General features: G+C 31.5%; 1 protein-coding gene across 9 annotated transcripts in view; it reads right to left on the bottom strand.

The window, feature by feature from the left end:
• Positions 1–12371, bottom strand: part of DMD (dystrophin) — a 2285006-nt gene that overhangs the window by 1527865 nt on the left and 744770 nt on the right. For all 9 annotated transcript variants that reach the window (XM_031963631.1, XM_031963630.1, XM_031963635.1 and 6 more), the window contains 2 exons: positions 6308–6409; positions 6098–6205 (listed from right to left, as the gene is read on the bottom strand). In XM_031963631.1, coding sequence (XP_031819491.1) covers positions 6098–6205; positions 6308–6409 — 210 coding nt within the window. The remainder of the gene's footprint in view (positions 1–6097; positions 6206–6307; positions 6410–12371) is intronic.

The following is a 12371-nucleotide window of genomic DNA, read 5'->3' as shown; positions in this document are numbered from 1 at the left end:
GCAAACAAACAAACAACAACAATGGTGAAAATACTATGTTGTGATCCAAAATCAGTCCCCATAGCCCTTTAGCTCTTTGCAGATGGCTATCTCCATCAGAAGTCTATTTGAACTAATCTGAATCAGCTCATTGTTAAATTGAGCCAAATCTATCACAGTTGATCAACACATAACATTGTTGTTGCTGTGTAGAATGCTCTCTTGGTTCTCCTCACTTTACTTAATATGAGTTCATGTAAGTATCTCCAGGCCTTTCTGAAATCATCCTGCTTGTCGATATTTATGGAACAATAACTTTCCATTACATTTATACACTATAACTTATTCAGCTATTCCTCAACTGATAAATATCACTCGGTTTCCTGTTCCTTTCCACCACAAAAAGGGCTGCTACCAACATTTTTGCACATGTAGATACTTTTTCCTTTTTTTGTTTTTTGTTTTTTGTTTTAATCTCTTTGGGATAGAGACCCAGCAGAGACAGTGCTGGATCAAAGAGTATGCACAAATTTGATAGCCCTTCAAGCATAGTTCCAAATTGTTCTCAAGAATGGGTTGGATCACTTCACAATTCCACCAACTTTATATACTTTTGTTTTTTTCTTCCTCTTTCCTTCATTAGTAGTGGTTTTTTCTAACCCACCCTCAACCTGCCTCCCCCTCTATAACCCCTTCTCTTTTTCTTACCTCTTTTTCCTAGTGTTTCTGTCTTCCCTTCTATTCAACTTTTCCCCTTTCTTTCCCCTTTCTAACTATGTTTTTTGCTCTCTCTCAAAAGTGATGAGATAAAGCTTTAGACAATACTCGTCCTCCTCCCTTCTTCACCTCTATTGTAGTAGGTCCTTGTGCTTCTTGTGTGATTTTTACCTCCCCTTTCCTCTTCTCCAATACAATCCTTTTTCTATCCCTTAATGTCTTTTTCTTTGATATCATATCAGAGTACATTCATATCTGCACCCTACATCCATGTATGCCCCCTCTAACTGCTCCAATAACAGATAAAGATCTCAAGAGTTACAGATATCACTTTCCCATCAAGGAAATAATATATATTTTCTCCTGTTTACCTTTTTTATGTTTCTCTTGAGTTCTGTATATGAAAATCAGATCTTTTTAGTTCTGATTTTTTTCAATAACATATTTGAAAGTGTCTTACTTCATTGAAGTTCCATTTCCTCCCCTGAAAGATGTTGCTCAATCTCACTGGGTAGTTAATTCTTGTTTGTAACCCCAGGCCCTTTGTCTTCCAGAATTTGGTATTCTAGGCCTTCTGATCCTTTATTCTAGAAGCTGCCAGATCTTGAGTAATACTGATTGTTGCTCCTCAATACAGATTTTTTTCTGGTAGCTTGCAGAATTTTTCCTTGAGGATGTAATCCTGCAGATTTACAGTAATGTTCCTTGAGTTTTCCTTGGGAAAAACCAAAAGAGATCCATAGGATCTCTTTCTAGAGGTGATAGATTCTTTCAATGATTATTTCCCCCTCTGATTCTAGTATATCAGGATAGTCTTTCTCTATGATCTCTTGAAGAATGATATTGATACTCTTTTTTTGGTCATGAACTTCAGGTACACCAATAATTTTTAAATTCTCTGTCCTGAATCTATTTTCCAGGTTCTGTGTTTTTCCAATAAGCTATTTTACATTTTATTCCATTTTTTTCATTCTTTTTAATTTGTTTGATTGGGTCTTGATGTCTAATAAAGTCACTATTTTCCATATACTCAGTTCTAGTTTTTAATATGTTTTTCTTCACTTAGATTTTGTATCTCTTAAAATTTGATTAATTCTGCTTTTAAAGGTATGGTTTTTCCTGAAGTCAGGAGGATCTGGGTTCAAATCTGGTCTCATACACTTAACATTTCCTAGTTGTGTGACCCTGAGCAAGTGACAACTCCATTTGCCTCAGGAAAAAAAGTATGTTTTTTTTATTGTAGTAAGTTTATTTATTTTTAATACACATTGCTTTATGAATCATGTTGGGAGAGGAAAATCAGAGCAGAAGGGAAAAAATCATGGGAGAGATTAAAAAAAAAACAGAAAAAATGAATATTGCATGTGGTGATTTACATTTAGTCTCCTTAGATTTTTTTTTCTGGATGCAGATAGAATTTTCTGTCCAAAGTGTATTGGAATTGTTTTGTATCATTGAACCACCAAGAATAAGCAAACCTTTCCCAGTTTATCATCACACATTCTTGCTGTTATTTAATCCAATGTATTCCTGGTTTTGCTTGTTTCACTCAGCATCAGTTCATGAAAATCTTTCCAGTGCTTTCTAAAATTATCTTGTTTATTATTTTTTATAGAACAATAATATTTCATTACCTTCATGTACCACAGCTTATTCAGCCATTCCCCACTTGATGGGCATCCAATTCTTTTCCAATTCTTTGCTAGACAGCTGCTACAAACATTTTTGAACATGTCAGTTCTTTTCCCTCCTTTATGATTTCCTTGGGATACATACCCAGTAATGGTATTGTTGGGTCCAAGGGTATGCACGGTTTTATAGCCCTGTGGGCATAGTTCCAGATTGTTCTCCAGAATGGTTGGATAGTTTCACAATTCCACCATCAATGCATTAGTGTCCCATATCTCCTCCAACATTTATCATTATCTGTTTTTTTTCTGTGATCTTAGCCAATAAGTGAGGTGTGAGGTAATACCTCAGAATTGTTTTAATTTCCATTTCTCTAATCAATAGTGATTTAGAGCATTTTTCAAATAACTATAATTGACTTTAATTTTATCATCTGAAAATTGTCTATTCATATCCTTTGACCATTTAAAGATGTGTTTTTAGGAGTTTTTTTTTTTTTTTTTTTTTTTTTTTGCATTTTGTCTATTGTGTTTTTTAAGGAATTGGTTTATTTTTTTGGATTTTTCTTTTGCATTTGGTCAATTGTATTTTTTAAGGAATTTTTTTATTCAGTCAGTTTTTTCCTTCCTTTTCCGAGCTATTCTCTTTCTCTTGCATTCTTTTTGTTTCTTTTCTAATTTTTCCTTCTTCATTCTTATTTGGCTTTTCACATCTTTTATGCATACTTTCAAGAAAACTTTTTGGGTTGGAAACCAATTAATATTATACTTTGAGATTTCCCCTGTGGACATTTTGTCCTCCTCTAAGTTGATGTTTTGATCTTCCCTGTCACCACAGTACCTTTCTATGGTTAAAGTTCTTTTTCTGTTTCTTGCACATTTTCTTTCCTTCTCTCTTCCCCTCCCTTGTTTTACCTTTTAAAATCTAACTCTGCTTGTGGGGTAAACAGGGTCCAGTGTCAAGCTTCTTGTTCTGCCTTGAACCTTGGCTTCAAGAACATGGGCCTGTTTAATGTTTATCTTCTTGCTTACAAAAGCAAATAGTCCCATCTGTTCTCTCCAAGATATAACCTGGTTTCCTGATTCTTCCATTTATTTTTTCCCTTTCATTAGAATGTGAGCTCATTGAGAGCATGGCTATCTTATATATTTGCTTTCCTAATAATTATCACAGTGCTCTGCACATAGTAAGCACTTCCTTAATTCTTCATTAATTCATTGATTAGCACCAATGAGGTACCAGTGCTATGGAAAACTATCACAAATTGACTATGAGTTAGAACATAAGAAAAATTACTACAAATCCTGATCTCTTTTTTATAGGGTTGCCACTCACTATAAACTAAAATTTAAGAGGAAAACAAATAAGATAAGTTTACTTACATTATTGATAAAGAAAATGAATAACCTAAAACTCTAAAAGTAGTTTGCTTAATCAAGCCACATTGTTTTCATGTACTATGTTTCCACTCACATAGAAATCCTGTATAAAAAAATTGAAAGTATATTTGATTAATTCAGTCCTTGATTTAAGTATATATGGATGTTAGTGTAAAACTGTAAAGGAAAAGAATTATACACACTATACCTAGATTATCAATATTGTTCCTGAAATTATGACTAGAAAAATATCTATTCTTCTCTGATTATCCAAATCTATGAATTCTTTAATACCCAGATCAAGTTTCCCTTATTTGATACAGTCTTCCTCAGATACTCCAATCTTCAGTAATCTATTTTCCGAACTCATTTCAGGATGTTTCCTTCACAGTACTTCATCCTACTAATTTTTTTTTAATTGGTTGCTATCTGAATTAGAACAAAAGTTCCTTGAGACTAAGTACTGGATTTTCTTTAATATGTCCCATGTCATCTAACTATTATCATAATCTTGGATACAACCTGATTTAAGGCTACTTGACACATTTTCTTATTTTCCCTAAAGTACATTAAAAAATGCTGAACACATAGGTGACATTTAAAATATAGTTATTCTTCAATTGTGCAGTACAAGTGCGATTCATTATATATAAATATACCACATTATTATTATTTGAGGGAGGGAGCTGCATCTGTGATTTCATGTGTGTGTATCTACACACAAATACATAGATGTAGATATAGATTTAGGTCCATACATATAAGTCCACATACTTGTGTGTATGTATGTGTTCTATAAACAAAACCCAAAAAGTCTCCTCTTGAGAATGCACATTAGAACTAATCCTGCAAGTGTCAGTTTTAGCATATTTCCAGGAGTCAATCAAGAGTTGATTGCCTTACCAACTCTGTAACAAAAGTCTCAAACATGATAGGAAGACTCCATGTTCAACCAGTAGAGATGAGTTTTCCTTAAAAGGCAACAAAGGTGTTCCCAGGTCCTTGTTTCTCATGAAGCAATTTTCTACCATTTTCCTTTCTTATCATGAGGGTTAGATGTTCCACTCACATGGACTCTGAGCCCCTCCAATTTGGAGCTGCATTCATGGAATCTAAATACTTGAGTGCTTCATTTCGTTCCAAATTAAAACTGAGCTAATAGGTATTAAGCCTCCCTCTAACAACAGAAAATACAATTTTGTCCCAAACTTTATGCCATTTTATAAATGCTTCCTCACATTTAATATGCATACTTTCCACACCTGTCCTTTTAAAATACTTAACTCTCTTCAAAGAAAAACTCAAGTGCTATCTCCAATGTAAAAATGTTCTTGATTGCCTTTAACTATTCATGTTCTTTCCACTTCATGCTACTTTGGATAATTTTATATATTTTCCTGATTTACTTCTACATATTTGTTAAACTGTGGTTTGTGACCCCATAAGGGTATCATAACTGAATGCAGATGTCATAAAGTTGTGATTTATTATCAGTTAATGTTTTATTTGTTATACCTATTTATATACCTATATATTCAGGTTCATATAAAAATTTCTTAGGCAAAAGGGGTCACAAGTGGAAAAGATTTAATAAATCTTGCTCTAGATTATATATGTACATATATCTATTACAAATAGATATATACATAGTATACAATAATATGTGAATGAATATATACATATATTCATATTACTATATAATTACATATAAATATACATGTATGTGTATACATACACATAAATGTATGTGTGGTATATACATATATACATGTATATATATGTATATACTACACAGGGGTATCTAGCTATTATAGTGGATAGAGTGGCAGCCCCAGAATCCAGAAGACTAATCTTCCTGAGTTAAAATCTGGTTTCAGACACTTAATTAGCTGTGTGACACTAGTCAAGTCACTTACTCCTGTTTGCCTCTATCTCTTCATCTGTACAACAAGTAGGAGAAGGAAATGATAAACTATCCTAATACCTTGGCTAGGAAAACCTCAACTGAGGTCACAAAGTCTTAGGACTGGAATGACTAAATGACAAAATATGTTCTTTGTACTAAATGTATGTATGTACATAATAAATTCCTTATGTACATTTGAGGTCAGAAAATTTTTTTTTATTCTTAGTTTCTTCCTCTTTCTTTTTTTTTTTTTTTTACCATAAATGTTTGTTAAATTGAATTAAATTGAACAAAAATACCTGAAGAGTTTGTTGTATTTGTTTCTTCCATAAAATAAAAAAAATGGCTAACACTAAATATTTTTTTAAAATTTTGTAAAAAAGACAATGTGAAAATTTGAGACAGAACATCTTAAGAGTTAGAGAAGACATGACTATGAAAATAGATTATTGTTTTTAATAAAAGCTTAAAAATAAGAGATACATACAGCCAGCTTGCGAAGACTAGATAACATTTCATTCTGGTCCTTAAAGCCAGTGGTATGGATATTGTGTACTGCATTTTCTTTTTCAGAAAGCCATGTATCAAAGAGGCACTGGGGGAAAAAAAGTCTTTGGTAAGAATATTCACAAGTTAACTGGTGAAGTAAAAAATGTGCATATTTGTTTTTAACACACACATTCCTACTGTGAATCACCTGTTCTTTGGTAAATCGTTGCCATTTCAGAAGGATATCTTGTAGGAGAACCCAACGATCTTCTGTCCATCGACATATGTTGGCCCATCGGTCTCCCAAAACCTGGGGAAAAAGCAATCCCACAGTCCTTAGGAAATAACCAATGATAACTATGATATGATAGAAATACCTATAATAGAAATGACCACGAATGACTGCTTCAGTCTTTATAGCTTGAGTTTCCTATCTGTGCTAGGAGCTGTAAAGGACAGACACATTGTTTCTGGTTTGTAGTTTAATCAGTACTGTCCTTGAATTATATTTAGACTACACTCATCCTTTCATCTCACATAGAAAACCATAAAGTTGCTTGATACTGCACGGAAATCGTGACTACTATTATTTGAAATACCAACATCAGTTTAAAAAATTTAGTAAAGCAATAAATGAACAAATAAGCAAGGTCGTTCAATACTAATATATAGAATATTTTAAATAGTAATTTTTTATTTTATTCTTTTAAATTATTTTAAATAATAAAAAATTGTTTGCTAAACATGTTGTCAAAAAACAAACACACAAAATGTAACACAATTTTAAATTTCAAAGAATGCTTACTTCAGACTAGGAAGTGGATTCTCAGTTTCTCAAATTATTTCAAGCTCATAGACATAGTTGTACAAATTAGTAGGGAAAAAAACATGGACACAGATTTCAATCTCAGATTTCTCAACAGATTTCTCCAAAACAATAATTTGTACATTTATCATATTTCTAGATACATATGGATAAGAACATATTATACACTATGATTTTTATATAAATGAAGAAAAAGAAAATTTACATAAATTTCCTTAAGCTATGCCTTTTATATATTGCTTAAAAACATCTTGATAGAGGAAATAAATATATTGATAGCTGTTATGTGCCAAGTGTACACTTTAGGAAAGACAAATGAACAGTTTGTTGAATTATTACAATATTAATAATAGATATGTTAGAACTCTATATTCTAACTTCTCTCTGATTTGTATAAACATAGAAATGTTTGCCTATATTTATGAGTATTTTAGAGCAACAAGGACACAAATAATGCATTTGTAAAGTATTTATACAATTACAGAATAAAAGTTATCCTGTTTATGGATACCAGAATGAAGAAAAAGTGAATGCTTGTGAATTGTTTTTAAACTTATAGAATATGCTCCATGTATTATATTTCATGAGAATTTTTAACCTTAATAATTGATTGTGAATAGCACATCAGCTAATCTATAGTAAGACAGATTGTTTTATACTAACAAAAGTAGAACAAATGGTGGTTTATATGTTGAAAGGAATAAAGAACAAAACTAAAAAATCTTTTAAAAATAAAGTGTTCCTTCTCTAGTACCCTTCAATAGGTCACTGAGTGTATCTGTTAGTAGAGTGCCATTAATTTTTTAGGACTGTATTAGAAATGACCATATTACTCATATGTAGCTTAGTTACAAGTATATTTTTAGGTTTTTCCGTGAAGTATGAATAAAATATTTTATGACACTCAGTACCATCACATATATTTTAATGTCACTTATTTTCTTACACTTTTTATAGTCTTCTTCTACTCACTTTGAAAAATGTTAGTTACTAGAGAAACCACGGCATTGAAGTGGAGGAAGCTAAGCAATAACAACAAACACTTTATCTTAAACCAACAGATTTAACAACTTCAAATACATAGAGGCTGAATATCGTTTATTAACAGATATGTTGTATTTTTACACAAAAAAATTGCTTAATAAACTTGTTGATGCCTGTTACAGATATTTCCATTTATCAAAAGTTACTAGATACACTTGCAACAAATAAGTCATTTATAGAAAAGTTATTATAGCTGTTAAAATTTAAAGTAATTAGCATTATATAGGATATATACTACTCAACCTTTTACCCAAGTTTTACACACATAAATGTTCTTGCAAAAATAAAAAAAAAGAAAGGTAAGAGAGAATGGGGATGTTCAATATGATTGAAAACAAAACAAAAACACTAAAATATAGAGAAACAGTATCTTATTAGCATCATCTTTATGTATGGAAACAATGTACATTGAGCTCCTAGAAAAGCCACTACTTTTTTACATTAAAGTTGATGTAGTCCCTTCCTTCCCAAAACTTCTAAGGTTCAAAACTCATGATGCCATTTCTAACTTCTCATTCCACAGTATGGATTGATATCTATTTTCCTTCTGTCTAAATGAATTGGGCATGTACTTTTCACTTTTACATATTCAAAACTGTCCACACTATCACCAATATTTCTTAGTTTCTCTTGCATAGTCAAGAACTGTTTCTTTCTTTCTAGTTATATGTCCAAAGGGCTATAAAATCATGCATATCCTTTGATCTAACAATACTACGACTAGGCATGAATTCCAAAAGATATTAAAAAAAGAAAGGGACATATATGTACAAAAATATTTATAGCAATCCTTCTCAGGGCAAAGAATTGAAAATTGAAGGGAAGTCTGTCAATTGGGGAATGGCTGAATAAATTGTCTTATATAGTTATGAAGGGATATTATTATTCTATGGGAAATGATAAGCAGGTTGTTCTCAGAAAAACCTGGAAAGTCCTCATTAATTCAAGTAAAGTGAAATTTACTTTGTACAGAGTAATAGCAATGTTATGGCATGATCCGCTGTCAATGACTTTGCTATTCTCAGTAATATAATGATTCATGGCTACATTGAAGGAATTATGATGGAAAGTGTTATCCATACCCAGAGAAAGAATTGATTGTGTCTGAAAACAGACTGAAATATACTATTTGTTTTGAAACATTTTTTGGAGAGGGAATCTATGTTTTCTTTCACAACATTATTTTTATGGAAATGCTTTGCATAATTTCATCCTTCTTTTTAAAGGATGAGGAGGAATGGAGAGAATCTAGAACTAAATGTAAACAAATGCAAAACAATGTTTTACATGTAACAGAAAAACATAAAATTATTAAATAAAAAAATAAATTTTATTCCTAGTTATGAAAGGCAGCTCCTCAAACATGTAAAATATATACATGCATGTATGCATGTATCTAGTAGGAGCCTATTAGAACATGTAGGTAAGATTGTATTTTAAAATTGTTGGTGGAGTTGTGAACGAATCCAACCATTTTGGAGAGTAGTTTGGAACTATGCTCAAAAAGTGATCAAACTGTGCATACCCTTTGATCCAGCAGTGTTACTACTGGGATTATATCCCAAAGAGATTATAAAGAAGGAAAGGGACCTGTATGTGCACGAATGTTTGTGGCAGCCCTTTTGTAGTGGCTAAAATTGAAACTGAATGGATGTCCATCAGTTGAGAATGGTTGAATAAATTGTGGTATATGAAAATTATGGAATATTACTGTTCTGTAAGAAATGACCAACAGGATAATTTCAGAAAGGCCTGAGAGACTTACATGAACTGATACTGAGTGAAATGAGCAGGACCAGGAGATCATTATATACTTCAACAATACTATATGATGACCAGTTCTGATGGATCAGGCCCTCCTCAGCATGAGATCAACCAAATCATTTCTAATGGAGCAGTAATGAACTGAACTAGCTATGCCCAGAAAAGAACTCTGGGAGATGACTAAAACCATTACATTGAATTCTAATCCCTATATTTATGCACACCTGCATTTTTGATTTCCTTCACAAGCTAATTGTACAATATTTCAGAGTCTGATTCTTTTGTACAGCAAAATAACATTTTGTCAGGTATACTTATTGTGTATCTAATTTATATTTTAATATATTTAAATCTACTAGTCATCCTGCCATCCAGGGTGGGGGTAAGAGGTGAAAAATTGAACAAGAGGTTTGGCAATTGTTAATGCTGTAAAGTTACCATGTATATATCCTGTAAATAAAAGGCTATTAAATAAAAAAAAAAATTAAAATTAAAAAAAAATCATTTTCTATGACATTAATTTTCACATTTCCCAATATTTTTTGTTGTTGTTATTAAATAATGATTTCTCATCCCAATAATTGGTGATTTACCTAAAACTCTCTTTTACTATATCCAATTTTTCTCTCAGTTTTCTGTACTTAATCTGTTCCCCTGACCATTCCCACCTCCCCATTTTTTAATCAGTATCAAATAATTTTAGGCATAACTGCTCTATAATGGGAGATCTGGTACTTCTGGGTCTCAGCCTTTCCCACACATTTTCATTATTTTCTTTACTTTGCTGATCTTTTGTTCAGATAAATTAGTTTTACTTTTCGAATTCTAAAAAAAAAAAAAAAACAAAAACAAAACAAACAAACAAACAAAAAAAGACTCAACTTCTGTTTTGATAGCCTTGGAGGCCAAAAAGTAAACACATTTAGGTAATTAATTTTTTTTTATTATATTTACATGGCTCAACTGTGATTAATTAACATCTATTCACTTATTTAGATCAATTTTTATCTCTGTAAAAAGTATTTAGTATTTGTATGAATATAACTTCTATGAGTCTTGATAGCAGAATTTTCTGATATTTTATAATGTTAAAAATTATTTCAGAAAGACATTTATCTCTTTCTGATAGGTTTTATTGATCCTTTATTATTGTTATATTATTATACTTTGTTGTATATATCATATATATTGTATTGTATATATTATACTTAATTGAAATTATTAAAATTAATTTTTATTTTACTCTCTAAGGTTCTTTATTTAGCACATCATGAATAATATGTGACAGATGTTTCCTCTTGGGCTATACTTATTCACTGTTTCTTTTTCTTTTGTTTTGTCATTGCCTTTACAAATCCCTCTTACTGCCCCCAAATCAATGATATCAATAATAGTAGTGAAAATGGACCTACTTACTTACTTCTCTGATCCTATAATTAAGCCCTTTTCTATCTGTTCATTACCAGTGAATCACAATTGCTTGAGACATTCCTGCTTAGACTCCAGGCTAACTGTCCTAAGGTCTACATATAATTGATTTTTTGGGCTTAAAGTTCTTTTTATCACCTGTGTGTGCCCCATAACCTGTTATTTAAATTAGCATCCTTGATAAGATGTCTCTACCCCCCTGAATTTTTTATAATTCTATTTCTTTGGAATTTTCATTACAATTAGTCTTTTTAGGATTGATTTCCAAGGGCTGATATGAAAGAGGATGTCTTCATTTCAACTTTTTTATGATGGCCATTCAAACTGGAAATTGGTGATCAGTGATCAATGCGTTCAGTTTGGTTTGGTTTGGTTTTTCAGTGGCCAGGTATGCCAAACCCTCATGAAAGAATTTTTTTCCCCTCAATTAGATACACATATTAAAAGGTCAAGAGCACAAGCTAAATTCTCTTAAAGACAATCACAATCTCTGTTCATTAAAACAAATTAAATTCTAATTGATTAAGATGAAATTCAGCTACATAGGACTTTGTTATTCTTACAAAACAAAACAAAACAAAAAAACAAAACAAAACAAAACAAAACAAAAAACAAAAAGAGAGAGCCCAAAAATTTATCCAGAGAACTTGGCATTTTCTCAATCTACTTCTGTCTAGCACAGCTGCTTAAAATAAAATTGCTTCTCCTAAGTGTGATTTCATATATTTTGAAATATTTAATTCTGCTTAAAATCAAATATGTACTCAGTAAATTTAGTGGAATTGGTGCATTTCCAATATAACAAATTTTCATATTTATCTCCTTAAAAAGCACTTGCTGTGAGGGAGTTTTCAGGCTATCTAATTCAGGATTCAGCATCTCTCAGTCAATATTAGCAACACTCAAAGAACTCATGAAAATGGAGATATGAATAAATTATGACCTATTATGATTGATAGAGGGAAAGAAGCACTACTTTGGCTCTGTCGCTAACTTGCTCTATTACTCAAGGTAATTTAAACAAGTTTTAAGTTCATACATGACCCTTTACTTGAGGAAGTACTCATTCCAGACATATATATATATATATACTTCAAGTCTTATTCAGCCCTCAACTTTCCAGACTCTTTTTGACCCTAGTACTTTCCATCCTTTTATCCCTTTAATTCCTTTTCATGTGTTGTTTCCCCTATTTAGAATGCAATCTCCT

The sequence above is a fragment of the Sarcophilus harrisii genome, chromosome 3 (genome assembly GCF_902635505.1).
Source record: "Sarcophilus harrisii chromosome 3, mSarHar1.11, whole genome shotgun sequence".
NCBI classification, from domain to species: Eukaryota; Metazoa; Chordata; class Mammalia; order Dasyuromorphia; family Dasyuridae; genus Sarcophilus; species Sarcophilus harrisii.
This window is presented reverse-complemented; position numbering and strand designations above follow the sequence as displayed.